This window comes from Zea mays, chromosome 4 (assembly GCF_902167145.1).
Source record: "Zea mays cultivar B73 chromosome 4, Zm-B73-REFERENCE-NAM-5.0, whole genome shotgun sequence".
NCBI lineage: Eukaryota > Viridiplantae > Streptophyta > Magnoliopsida > Poales > Poaceae > Zea > Zea mays.
In genome coordinates, this window is record NC_050099.1 from 149,173,966 (window position 1) to 149,188,306 (window position 14,341).

General features: G+C 44.3%; 1 protein-coding gene across 1 annotated transcript; it reads left to right on the forward strand.

The window, feature by feature from the left end:
* Positions 1-1,928: 1,928 nt before the first annotated feature.
* Positions 1,929-13,405, forward strand: LOC100276301 (uncharacterized). Its single transcript, NM_001374050.1, has 5 exons — positions 1,929-2,369; positions 11,201-11,345; positions 11,964-12,073; positions 12,199-12,628; positions 12,717-13,405. Exons 1-5 carry the CDS (start codon positions 2,115-2,117, stop codon positions 12,962-12,964), a joined length of 1,188 nt encoding a protein of 395 aa, NP_001360979.1. The 5' UTR covers positions 1,929-2,114; the 3' UTR covers positions 12,965-13,405.
* The last annotated feature ends 936 nt before the right edge of the window (positions 13,406-14,341 follow it).

The following is a 14,341-nucleotide window of genomic DNA, read 5'->3' on the forward strand; positions in this document are numbered from 1 at the left end:
ATTTAAACTTATTATAATTTATAAAGACAAAACACTATAGAAAACAGTAAAAATCGGTACAAATTAAAACCAAACGAATATGCTATATAGTTTCACGTCCCCTAATTTACGCAATCTACTGAATACAACCTTAATATTTGTATTCGTTCCCGTAAATAAATGAGTATCTAGATCGCTTCTTTATATTTCTTTCATTCCGATTCTACTACTTGGACACTCAGCTTCTTAATTTTGTCTTAAGCTTTTCTTTGCATTACACCGTCTCGATCTAAAAAAAATATTGCATACCAGATACAAACATATCTCATTGCAGCAGTCCCTCACATTTGTGGCTTGCATGGCCACGAATTAGAGCTGGATATCGAGCCAGCTCGGTTTGACCCGTCCGAATTTAAGTTGACTCGTTAAACTAATGAGCTGGCTCAACTCAACTCGTTAAACTAACGAGTTATAGAGCCAGCTCGAGCTCGGCTCGTCCGCTTGTAGCCAAACTGATCCGTTTAGCTCGTGAGCCACGTTCGAAAAAGCAACATATATATATAATTATTTTCTAGTTAATTTTAAATTAATTTAACAATAGAAAATAGTAATTATACACATAGTTTCGTAGACTACATCAATGCAACACCAAATTAAACTCATCAATTCATCATCAATTTACAACTCACACACATGTTCATCAATTTAACCCACATTCATATTCACATAGACTAATTTACCACATAGACACAGTTCATCAATCATCAGTTTAACTCATAGGTCGTAGACACCAAATATATATATAACATGTTCATCAATTGAAACGTAAATGATATGTATATATTTTTATTTTGCTGAAATGTGATAACTCATTTAGCTCACGAGCTTGCTTGTTCATGAACCGAGCTAGGATGTCAACTTATTTCGTGAAAAAAATTCAAACGATCCGATGCAAGCTGACCACAAATCGAGCTAGCCGACAAGCTACCAGTGTTTCATCTAGCTCTACCACACACAGAAGTCACAACTCACAAGTCCCAAACAGTCGACCTCAATTTTCTATCCGTGTGGGTCTGAAGATAGGGGTGGTAATGGGTCATTTAGTTTAGCCTAGCAAATTTAAGGATTGAATCAAGTTAGGGTCGGATCATAAAACAATACAATTTTGAACTAACAAAATTAAAGATCTTGTTGGTTTGTGAACCAAGTATTAGGGCCATGATCCATTACCACCCCTATCTGAAGATTACGAATGTGAGAGCTGCAATGAGATGTGTTTGCATATTTCAATTAGTATACGTAGTCCATTGTTGCATTGTTAAAATATATTAAATCGTATAAATCATTTTTAAGAATAAATCTATTGCATTGTGAAGATGAGGTCAAATTTGCAATAACGAGTGCAATATAAGGCAATTGTCATCTTTTTATATATTTAATCTAACACTGTTAGTGGTTGTTAACGAAATAGACGAAAGCTTCAATTTCAAAAAAAAAGATACAATTTTACAGAAACGAAGTTCATTTCCAAAATTTCTATCTCTACTATATATAAATCACCAATTTCTACGGCGTCACCTTCCATTTTCCACGTAATACAAAAAAATAAATTAAAATTATATACAAATAAGAGTTTATACTTTTATTGTTGTTTTCACGCTTTTACCCACATAATTAATGGAATATATATTTTTGTATCTTATTTAAATAAAATATACTAATATGATATATAAAATCCGTGGTAATGCATGAGCAAGTCACTAGTTGGGGCACTTTTGCAGTTGGCCTGAATACCCTTTGCAGTCTCGGTGGTTTCACGCGTGCGTCCCTGCCATTTCTCGAGTCGACGCCCCCACTTGCAGAGTTGGATGAGCTGCTACGAGGATCGACCGAGCCACCCAAAAGCAAAAAGCTACACCAGGTCTACAGCGCCGGGAGTCCGGGATCCAGCCACGGCCACGGGGGGCGCTCTCGAGAGAAAGATCCAGCCCCAAAGGCCCAAACCCGAAACCCCTCTCTTCTTCCTCCTTCCATTGGGGTCGCGTCCAACAAGAGGTTGGCCAGCCATCCCGCGCGAGCCACTTCCTCTCTCCTCCCCATCGGATCCAGCGCCACGCGGATCCGCAAGGCAATCCATGGCCTCTACCCAGGCGGAAGCGGAGGCGGGGGCACCGGCCCCGCCCGAGGCGGCGGAGGCGAAGGAGAAGGGCAAGCAGGGCGGGGTGCTGGGGAGGGTGTGGCGGGCGCTCTTCGGTGGCCGCGAGGACTTCGAGAAGCGGCTGCAGTACCTGTCCAAGGAGGAGGCAGCCGTGCACGCGCGGATGCGCCGGCGGACGCAGTTCTCGCGCCGCGCCGTGCGGAACCTCATCGTACTCTCCGTCCTCGCCGAGGTCTCCACGTGTTTTCCTTCTTTCGCCCCTCTTGTTTTCTGTTCCCACCCAATGTTTGGAGATGATTTGGTGATGCGGGTAGCGGTTTTGCTCGTCTTTGGATTCGTGGTCATTCGAATTGTTATCGTGGAGGAGAGTTTGCTCACAATATGAGACGGTGTCTGTTACGCGTGTTCCGGTAACCGATCCCTAGGCACTGTTTGCTGCATACGGTGAATTATTACTCTAATGCTTGAGATTAGCTTATAATGGCGCGGGAGACGAACAACAGAAAAGATGACGCCCCAAAGATGACTTCCTTAAAAATGTGGATGCCTCTCTTTTATTTCGACCAAGGGTAAAAGGGCAACCACTTTACTTGCATTAGATGCCTTGTGTTTTTTAGATATCTTACGGACTGTATCCGAGTTATGATACATGTATGGTCTTTCCGTGCTGCAGTACGTTACCAGCGAGTTAAAGAGGGGTTTCTCACATGATACGAAGATTCATGCCTAGCATCACCGGTGAATACGATAATTCTGTCGTTAATCAGTTCTGTAGTAATCATTCCATTGTTCTTTCAGCTTCCAACGTTTAGGGCTAGTTTGGAAACACCGTTTTCCCAAGGGATTCTAATTTTCCCAAGGGAAAATGAACTAATTTCCCTTGGGAAAATTAGAATCCCTTGGGAAAACGGTGTTTCCAAATTAGCCCTTAGAGTGAAATACTCCTGCTGGAAAATAGATACATGGATGTGTACTGTGATTTCTTGTCAGGATTACATGTTTAGATACCTAGTTCTGTTCGTTTTTTTCCTTTGTAATTTCTGGTTGTCAGTAACCATATATTGCCTATGGTAGTGTCCTCAAGGCAATACCTAGGTGACAAGGCATACCGTCCCAAGGATGCCATACCACCTTAATTCCTTAAGAACATCGGTCTATACTAAATCTTTTGAAGTTCACAGAAAAAAATATTCAGTTCATGTTACAGGCTGTTATGGGACTTAAGCTCATAAGCTAGGTCATTAGGGTTAGGTTAGCCACCGTTAGGGTAGCCACCTCTATATAATGAGAGGTGGAGGTCATTAGCAGGTAAGCAAGAAGAATAGATCTGGTTTACTCTTAGGGCCTCCTACGGGAGGACGAGTACCGGGACTATCTTGCGAGTGCATTTGTGTTCATAACAAATTGGTATCGGAGCCACTACGCGCGCATCGCCACCATGGCGGCATGCACGACGATGTGGAGACCCTCTATGTTGCGGAGAAACTTGATCGCATACTAGCGCAGCTGCAAACCATAAACAATAGGCTGGATTCCCACGACGCTCGCCTGGCCAAGCTCCAGCAGGCATGGGTTGGCTCCTCTGCTGCTACCACAGGCGGCTTGGGCGCAGGCAGCGTGGGCATGAGTGGTGAAGGTGGCCTGGGTGCTGGCAGAGGCGGCCACATGGGCAGCGGCGCCGTTGCTTTGGAGGAGGCAAACGAGCCCCGCGAGGGAGTACTCAAGGCACCGGAGGTCGGCAAATTCGCCCTCGCCGGCGTGACCGGGGTCTGAGAGGTTGGTGCGTGGGGCCAACGTAGCCTCATATGCCTTGTCCAACCGCTTGAGCAGACGCTCCTCTAGCTTGTCCGTCGAGGCGCGGAGCCACAATACCGCATCCTCTGTCGCGGCTGGATTGGGATCAGAGGCTGAGGGGCACCGCCGCAGGGCCCTCGCGGGTGGAGCGGCCCCTCCGTGACGCGTGGCTTCCACAGTCGCGGGATTGTTCGGCCATCAAGGCTAAGTCGAAGGCGGCGCCGAGGAAGTTAGCGAGGTCGATGAGGAGGCAGAACGTAGAGAAGGGCGACGAGGAGGGCAGCACCCCGCACGGCGCGAGGAGGCGAAAAAAGACCCTCAGGGAGCTCGACATTGAGGTGGGTGGGCGAGCCATCCGGTGGCGGCCGGTCCTCCCCCGCCTGGCGGTCTGCTCGTGGTGGCCAAGCTAGCTGCATAGGGTTCCAATCTGGGCCAGGCCTTCCATGAATGGGCCGGATTGGTCCCGATTTGGACCAAATTGGCAAAGTAAATAGGCTCTGTCCCACTATTTTCTTTTTACAACTCTAAATTAATTGTTTTAGGAGAATAAAATACTAAGTCGAGATGTAAAAGACTTAGTATTAGTGTCGTTTTAGTTTTCGAGTCGAGGCTGTTATGGGCCTTAAGCCCATAAGCTAGGTCATTAGGGTTAGGTTGGCCACCTCTATATAATGAGGTGGAGGTCATTAGCAAGTAAGCAAGAAGAATAGATCTGGTTTACTCCTAGGGCCTCCTATGGGAGGACGAGTATCAGGACTATCTTGTGAGTGCATCTATGTTCATAACATTCATCAGTTATGCAAATGTCTACCATGTACTTGTAACTAACCTTGATTTGGCGAGATGATTACCCCCTCGGGTACTGTAGCATATATATAGGCAGACAAGAATATATGGGCTTTATGGGCCTTAACACCCCCTGTCAAACTCAAGGCGGAAGTGGAGGATTTGAAGCATTGAGTTTGATTAGATGAAACTGATGTTGTGCCCTAGTTTATGCTTTTGTGAAGAAATATGCAAGCTGTAATTCTGAGGGCACATATTGAAGATCAATGGTCTTCTGATGACAATGAGATCTAGTGAATGAGACATCAACGCCAATGTGTTTTGTGAGTTCACGCTTCACTGGATCATGACAAATTTGTATAGCTCCAGTGTTGTCACAGTGAAGAAGCGTAGGTGAGTCACAAGAAACGCCTAGATCGACCAAGAGCCAACGAATCTAGATAATCTCAGCAGTAGTAGTAGCCAGGGCTCGAAGTTCTGCTTCAGTACTAGATCTAGATACAATAGCTTGCTTCTTGGATTTCCAAGCAACAGGGAATGATCCAAGAAGAATACAGTAACCAGTAATGGAGCGGCGATCTGTAGGATCACTGGCCCAGGTAGCATCAGAGTAAGCATGAAGCTGAAGTGGGGAATTTGAGTCATAAAATAAACATTGTGTTTTTGTCCCCCGTAAATATCTAAGCACACGAAGTAAGTGCCCATAATGAACTGATGTAGGAGCAGAGACAAACTGACTCAAGATGTGAACCACATGAGCAATATCTGGCCTGGTGACAGTAAGGTAAACTAAGCTGCCAACAAGATGTCTATATCGAGATGGATCCTCCAAAGGTGTCCCATCAGTCGGACAAAGAGATAAGTGAAGATCCATAGGCGTGGCAACAGTGCGAGTATCACTAAGACCAGAACGATCAAGAAGGTCTTGTATGTACTTGGCCTGAGAAAGATAAATACCATTTTGAGTCTGCAAAACCTCATTGCCCAAGAAATAACTAAGTGCCCCCAAGTCAGACATTTGAAATTCCTTACTTAGATATGCCTTCACATGAGCAATATGGTCTGGATCATCGCTTGTAATCAACATGTCATCAACATATAGTAATAGCAACATGCGTCCTCGTGAAGAAACATGAATGAACAATGCAGGAACATGATCACTAGAATAGAAACCACAAGCCTTGATGACAGAAACAAATCTCTCAAACCAAGCACGAGGAGCTTGTTTAAGACCATGCAAGGCTCGACGGAGACGACATACATGCCCTGATGGAATCTCTATCCCAGGAGGTGGATGCATATAGACTTCCTCATGTAGATCACCATGAAGAAAAGCATTTTTGACATCCATATGAGAGATAGTCCAAGAAGATGAGGCTGCAACAGCAAGTAAAGCTCGGACAGTAGTCAGATGGGCTACAGGTGCAAAAGTCTCATCATAGTCAATACCCTGAGTCTGTTGAAAACCTCTGGCCACAAGACGAGCTTTATACCGCTCAATAGACCCATCACATTTGGTTTTAACCTTGAAGACCCATTTGCACGTAATAGGTACAACACCAGCAGGTAACGGAACAACATCCCATGTACATGTGCGATGAAGGGCATTCAATTCATCAGTCATAGCAAGCTGCCACTCAGGTATACCAGAAGCCTCTTTATAAGATGATGGTTCAACAATGACTGCACCAGCACGGGGAAACTCATAACGTTCTGGAGCTGCAATAGTGGCACAATCACGAAGATGATACCCCTGATTAAAAACATGAGAGTCATCATTGTTAGTACAAGTATCAGCAACAGGATCATCATCAGGACTGGCCATGGGAGTAGAGCGAGGATGACAAATGTAAGTCTGAGTGACAGGTGGTTTGGAAGAGTAAGACTGAGATGGTGTGGAAGTGGAAGGTGGTGTGATGGGAATAAGAACATCTGGGGTAGAAACAAATAAACAATAGGTGGTGATACTGATGAAGTTTCAGAAATGGGAGGAAGGCTCATGGAGGTAGACTCTGTGGAATAAAAAGAAGAATGAGTGGAAGAGTTGTAAAAGAAGGGTCTGTTTTCATTAAAGCTCACATCTCGAGAAATATGCATGCGACTAGAAGATGAATCATAACACCGATAGCCTTTATGTTCAGGGCTGTATCCAAGAAAAACACACTCAACAGATTGAGCAGTCAATTTAGTACGTTCACGAGGTGATAATAGTACATAACACGTACATCCAAAAACTCGAAGGTGGTCATATCTTGGAGGAGTTCCAAAAAGAACTTCACCAGGTGTTTTGCCAGAGAGTTTGGATGGCGGTTGTCTATTGATGAGGTAAACCACAGTAGAAACTGCTTCACCCCAAAAATGTGAAGGGCAAAAGAAGATATCAACAAAGTGCGAGCAGTTTCTATAATGTGACGGTGTTTGCGTTCAGCCACACCGCCCTGTGCATGAGCACCAGGGCAAGAAAGCTGAGCAAGAGTATCCTCTGAAGTCAAAAACTGGCGGAAATTATCAGATAAATATTCACCACCAGAATCAGAACGAAAGGTTTTAATATGAGTGGAAAATTGAGTGTGAATCATGCGAGCAAAGGTTTTATAAATAGAAATCAGCTTAGAGCGACATTTCATGAAATAAATCTAAGTGTAGCGAGAATGATCATCAATAAAAATGACATAGTATCTATATCCACCTTTTGACACAAAAGGTGCAGGACCCCAAATATCAGAGTGAACCAAATCAAAGGGTTCAACAGAATGAGAATCACTAGTAAAATATGGAAGTTGTATTTGTTTTCCAAGATGACTACCCTTACAATGAAAATCAGACTCAACCGAAGTATGACCTAAGCAACCTGACTTTATTAGAGTAGACAATCTAGATCCACACAAATGACCTAAACGATGATGCCACTGGGCAAAAGACGCAACAGAAGTAAGGGTAGCTGAAAGCACATGCGCTGGAGATGTAGCCAAGGAAGGAAGCCGCAAAGAGTCCAAGATGTAGAGGTGAGGAGCAGCTCTACGACGACGGCCAGTCCCAATCACTTTCCCTGTGCGAAGGTCCTGTACAAAACAAGATGAGTCATCAAATCCGACAAAGCAATTATGATCCGTAATTTGACCTACTGAAAGAAGCTCCATAGATAGCTCAGGAACAGAAAATATTAGGTACTGTAAAGTGTGGATCACAAAGCGAACCCTTATGAGTAATGTGGCATACAGTACCATCAGCTGTCTGCATTGAAGCACCATCTGTGACAGGTGTAATAGAAGCCAACTTTGACTGATCATATGTGACATGAAAGGAGGCTCCTGAATCAAGTAACCAGGCCGACTCTGAAGTACAAGCGGACGAAGTGGCAGCAACAACAACTGAGCCTCTAGTAGATGGTCCTGGACCACGACCACGAGCAGCACGTCGTGCACGGAAACCAGTCAACTTCTCAGGGAACTTGACAAAACAAAGCTCAGATCGATGATTGGTCTTGCCACAATGATCACAAGGCTTAAAAATACTTTTAGGTTTCTGGGCAGCAGCCAACACACTGTGAGGATTACCACCAGTAGAGGACAGAGAATTAAGACGAGTCTCTTCAGCAAGTAAATCAGACAACACCTTAGCCATTGTGAGAGTGTCAAAACCCTGAAGTAAACGAGCACGAAGAGAATCAAACTCGGCCCGAACGCCCATAACAAATCTGTAAGTGAAGAACTTCTCAATAAACTTATGAGCCGGACACGGATCAGCAGTACAAGCAGGCACCATAGATGTCAAAGCACTCATCAGGCGATCAAAGGCTGAGTAGTACTCATCAATACTCATATCATTTTGCTCAATAACATGTGTCTGCTGCATGAGAGTGTGTAATAGAGCACCACTGTCCTGAACAAAACGCTCCTTCAAATGAGACCAGATGGCTTTAGCAGTTTTAAATTTAGACAAACTCATAATCATAGACGGTTTGACGCTGTTCACCATAGCAGCCATCACTTTACCATCATTAAGCTGCCATGTTTTGATATCAGCAGCATTGCGACGATCATCAGCAAGAACGGGTGCCGCATCAGTCAAATGGAAGAGTAATCCATGTCCCCGGAGTGCAGTCTCAACACAGAAAGCCCACTCCGGATAATTTTGACCATCAAGAGTGATATTGACCACAATAGCATTTGTCGCCATATTGAATTCAATCAAAATCAGGGGAGAACAGGAGACCTGAGACCAAACAAACCCGAGCAGCCTGACTTGGACGAGTTGACGGAGGTCCTGGGCGCGGAAGCCGAGTTGAACAGCGGCTGGCGGGAGCAGCGACGACGGCGGCGCAGATCCGCGGCCCTGTCCGCAACGGCGTCAGCCGGTGCAGATTTCCGGCGGGAGCAGCGGATCCGCGGCCCTGCGCGCAACGGCGGCTGGCGCAGAATCCAGCAGGGATCCGCGGAACTTGTCCCAGGCAGCGGACCTTGTCCCAGCGGACGGCGCAGGCAGAGATCTGCCCCTGGCGGCGGACGGCGCAGGCAGAGATAGAAATCCGTCCCTGGCGGCGGATCAATGAAGAAGACCGCGGCGGCGGACGGCGAGCCGCGACGGGTGAACGGGGGAAGGCCGCGCGACGGAGAGATCCGCCCCTGGCGGCGGATCGAGGAAGAAGGCCGCGGCGGCGGAGGGCAAGCGCGACGGCGGCCAGGAGGCTGGCCGCGATGGCAGCACAGCGACGGCGCCAAAAAAATGGATCAGGGCCGGATTTAGACTAAACCCTAACCCTAACCTGCTCTGTTACTCTAACCTTGATTAGGCGAGATGATTACCCCCTCGGGCACTGTAGCATATATATATATATATATACATATATATATATATATACATATATATATATATATATATATATATATATATATATATATATATATATATATATATATATATATATATATATATATATATATATATATATATATATATATATATATATATAGGCAGACAAGAATATATGGCCTTTACGGGCCTTAACAGTACTAATTGAGAGCGGAAGCCAGTGTTCGGCTAGGCGCCGACTAGGCGGCGATTAGGCGCGCCTAGGCGCTAGTCGATAGGCTGCCGCGTAGCCTAGGGCTCTGTGCGGCGTCTAGGCGGCCGCAGCGACTAGGCAGCGCTCAGCCGCTCCTAGGCGGCGAGTTGGCGGCGCGCAGGCGCCTAAGCGGGCGCGCAGGCGGGCGCGCGGCAATTTTTAGCGCGCGCGCGGGAGTTTTAGCGCGCAGGAGTATTAGCGCGCGCGCTGTGCTGCCGCTCGGTCTCCCTCCCACACGGTCACGGAAATTGCCTTGCTGCTCATTCCCTCCGGCGCTCATCCCCTCCGGCTGCTCCCCCGCCGGCTGCTCCCCTCCCTGCTCCCCCGCCGGTGAGTTCTCCTCCCCCGTCGGCTGCTCCCCTCCCTGCTCATCCCCCTCCCCTGCTTTCCTCCCCTGCTTTCCTCCCCTGCTGAAACTGCTTTCCTCCCCTGTGCTGCCGCTCGGTCTCCCTGCTCCCCCGCCGGTGAGTTCTCCTCCCCCGTCACAATTTAGTGTTTTCTATTTTTTTATGAACAGCTAGCTGTCTATTGACTAATTTACTAACTACTAGCTGTCAAAATGTGTTGCAGTCTTGCAGGAGCTAGGAACATGCAAGAGTAAGCTCAGCTAGGAATCAGATATGTCTACTGGCCTTCTTTTTATACTTACTGTGACTCATATTGTCATATATAGTAGTTAATTAGTTATATACATAATATATATATAATTTATGGCTATATTGCCAAAACGCCTAGAAAAGCGCCTAGAAGCGCCTAAGACCGAGTACTCCCGACTAGGCGCTAGGCAATGGGTCACCGCCTAGATTCCGCCTAGCGCCTAGCTGAACCTTGGCGGAAGCTATTATGTCTATGTGTTTATTTGCATAGGTAGGTGATACGTGGGAAGCAGGCATCTCAAGGTTGCAATAGACAGTGTTTGTGTTTAGAATATTGTGCCAGTGCCTCAATTTTATTAGATGAACATTGGGACGTCAGCTATTTGACTGGACCAATAGTGTGTAAACGGAAAATGAACGCCGCTGCTTTTCTGTCAAACTTAAGTCCCCTTTGAGTTCATCATGGGATCTGTTTTATTTTTCACTATGCTCCTTCAGTTATGTGAATCATTGTTCTTTTTTTTTTCTGGGGGGGGGATAATAAAGTTATGGTGTTTGCATTATGAATGCATGTTACCATGATTTTAGGATTTCATAGAGTTTTAAAACTTCGCTGCCGTTGAAATACTAAAATAGATGCTCCTCCACATGATACTTATCTTTTCTGCTCTTACGATATTCTCCTCCTTTTTGGTTGTTGATTCATTGTATATGATGCAGCTTACTTTTCATATTGAACCTGTACTCTTGTAGTGACTTATCTTCACTGCATATCCCTAGCTTGTAGTTTCTACTGGTTTGATTGTTCAGTCCTGTTCTCAGGTGTTAGCTGTTGTTTATGCCATCATGACGACAAGAAATGAGGATCTAACTTGGCAAATGAGGGCAATACGAGTGCTACCTATGTTCATTCTTCCTGCTGTATCCTCTGTCATATATTCAACAGTTGTTAACTTCACAAGGATGTGTAAGTACTCAGAAAGCCCTGTTAGGAAACACTGTTTCTAATATAACTTGTAGAATATACCAGGTTTTGAATTTTCATTTATTTTTGCAGTTTTATAAGAGATTCTATATTTTCCTTTTGTTTTCTCACCTATAAAATCTGCATGATCTGTAGTAGAAATTATGATGGGTATTTTATTCAGAGTTAGCATTATGTGGCTCACGAATCTGTTGTTTATAACACAAAGCTTGTATTTTGTTTTGAATGTTGCTCAATTTCTCCTTGTCAACATTTTGAAACTTATCTGTTGTCAAACTGGGAATTTCGTCAGTACAGATCATGAGAAAGTAGATTGATGTCCCAGTTATGCTGACGATTCACATTTTTTCCTCCCAAAACAACCTTAAAACCTGACTTAAAACTAGCTTAATGAGAAATCTGAAAACAAGCTTAAGAAGAACTGTTCTTGTGCTATAATACCTACTTGGTTAAAATACTTGGTCTTGGTCATACCCCTCGTTCCCCTGGGTGTATTGCATGGCTATCTGCACTGTATACTTGTGGCAACTTCTGTATGTGTCCGCAAAACGATCTTGAAATGCTGTTTGTTTGTTTGCTCCTATCCATGTCTGTTTCCAGTTGAGCAGAAAGACCAGAAGACCCTTGAAAAATTGAGGGCTGAGAGGAAAGCCAAGATTGATGAGCTTAAAGAGAGAACAAATTATTATCTAACACAGCAGCTTATTCAGGTAAGTGGACAAATTGCCATTACTCAATCAACATAAATTCACTAGTTGCTAGTATCAAATTTTACCATGTCTCTTGCCACACTAATTCTGAACTGTGGTATGTACTATTAATCATGCATGTGCAGAAATATGATCTTGATCCAGCCGCAAAGGCTGCAGCAGCTTCTGTTTTGGCATCTAAGCTTGGGGAGGAGACTGGCTTAAAAGTTCATGTTGGAGAAGAACCAAAGCTGGATGCTGCAGTGGCCAGAAGCAATGATGTTGAGATAGTACCTTCAGATGGTTTGAGAAACAGGAAGCAACCCAGTGCAAGAGGAAGCAGGACTGGGAGCCCCACTTCTCATACCCCAGCACAGGGAACTGAAACTAATCTACCTCCTGCTCCTGCTAGTGCTGGCCTGGAAACTGCACCAGCTCCAGTGGTGGTAGAGCATCATCAAGGTTCAGGGGCTAGTGATGGTGGTGGATGGATTGCAAAGATTGCTGCCTTACTTGTGGGGGAGGACCCATCACAGTCGTATGCTTTGATATGTGGCAGCTGCCATATGCATAACGGTGTGTATTATAGATCAAGCTCTTTTGATATTTTTCACATACCATACCTAAATATCGGATGCATTACCTAATATACCAATTTTTGCAGGCTTGGCCCGAAAGGAAGATTACCCACATGTTACTTACTACTGCCCGCATTGTCATGCATTAAACACATCAAAACAGTCCATGGGGCAATACTCAGGCTCCAACTCAGGCCGGTCGACCCCTGTTGTTCTGGCTGATGGATTATCTACTTCCAGTTCAGTACAAGAGACTGAATTGAGTAACCTGACGACATTGCAGGAGCTACCCGAGGAAGGAAAGACAGACAAGCAACAAGTGGAGGCAAGTTGATGGTTCTTATGACTTGTACTGTTGATGTGTGTGGAACTAGTTTATCTTTAGACTTATATCGTCATGTGTTCAACTGGTGGAGCCACAAATTTAGCACTGTTGTAAATTGGAAATAGTGAGTGATATGATCCTCGGAAGCATAGCACGCAAAAACAAGAAATGGGACATGGTGTACATCCTTGAGTGGATGATTTTTTGTTGTCATATAGAGCGCGAAGTCTTCTTCCTGCGAGACAAAAAGCTATATGACGTTCAGACAAGATGGTGGTGCAGGATATAACATAAGATCATTGCTTGTTCAGAGAACAGCGACATGTAGAATTTTTTGCGTTTGTCTTGACCTTCGGTCTTTTCTTTGTTGTTTGTTACATTACCACCTTACAGCATTTCGTACACAGTTTCCTTATGATGTTGAAACCGTACTTTTCATTTGGCGTTGCTTGATGTGTTCTTTGTTTTTTACCGCACCTTTCTATTTGCTCGCAAACTAATGCAGCGCAAATAGAAACGGCTTCTCCACTTTCTCCAAAACTAGAAAGTAAAAGAATACATTTTCCACTTTGCCTTAAAGGCATGTACAATCTAGGTACTATATTGTGGTTTTTCAAACAATAGGTACACCTTAGCATATAACTCAATATATTTAAGTCTTAGAATCCTTCGAGATACAACTCATTTATATAGGTTATATATGTAGAACCGGATCTAGACTTAAAGAACCGTACTAAAGACGTTTCTTCACTTGTTATATTTTTTGCACTTAGCCTTGATACTTCTTAAGATACAAGACATCTATGTGGGTTGTAAATGCCTTAACGTGTCACTCAGTCGAGCCCAACTTGCCCTAGAGCGCTATAAAACATGCATATGCATTATGTGGCTCTTGGTGCACATCATTAATTCTAGGTTTACCATATCTGGATATTCAGCAGAAATTTTCATGACCAATCTATGTGCATTTGTATAACAGTATGGATTTAGGGAGTACTCCATCCATTTTAAATTATAATTGTTTGCATCCAGTAAAGACTACAATATACGAAAAATAAACCAATACTTATTTGACAATTGAATTTTATTGAACGGACAATATTTGCTAGTGTTTTATATAGTTTAAAGGAGGTAACGTGAAATTGGACGAAGGCAAATTGAGGATCAAGAAGATCAACACTTCAAGCAAGACCTAAGAAGATTCATGAAAAACCTATAAATGTCATGCGATAGTCTAAGTCACAAGATGGAAGGAGCATGTACGAAGCAACAAAGAAAAACAAGCTATTCAGCAACAATATGTTTAGTGACACACCGAACAAAACACTAGATATGAATTACACTGCAGCAAAGAAAGAGCTACAGAGATAGATTGCACTCGACACA

What these genes read in the sequence shown, in the direction of transcription:
- LOC100276301 (NM_001374050.1), top strand. Translation starts at nt 2,115, where the DNA reads ATGGCCTCTACCCAGGCGGAAGCGGAGGCGGGGGCACCGGCCCCGCCC. An exon ending in TACTCTCCGTCCTCGCCGAG is followed by an intron (nt 2,370 to 11,200) that starts GTCTCCACGTGT and finishes TCCTGTTCTCAG; the next exon opens with GTGTTAGCTGTTGTTTATGC. An exon ending in TGTTAACTTCACAAGGATGT is followed by an intron (nt 11,346 to 11,963) that starts GTAAGTACTCAG and finishes GTCTGTTTCCAG; the next exon opens with TTGAGCAGAAAGACCAGAAG.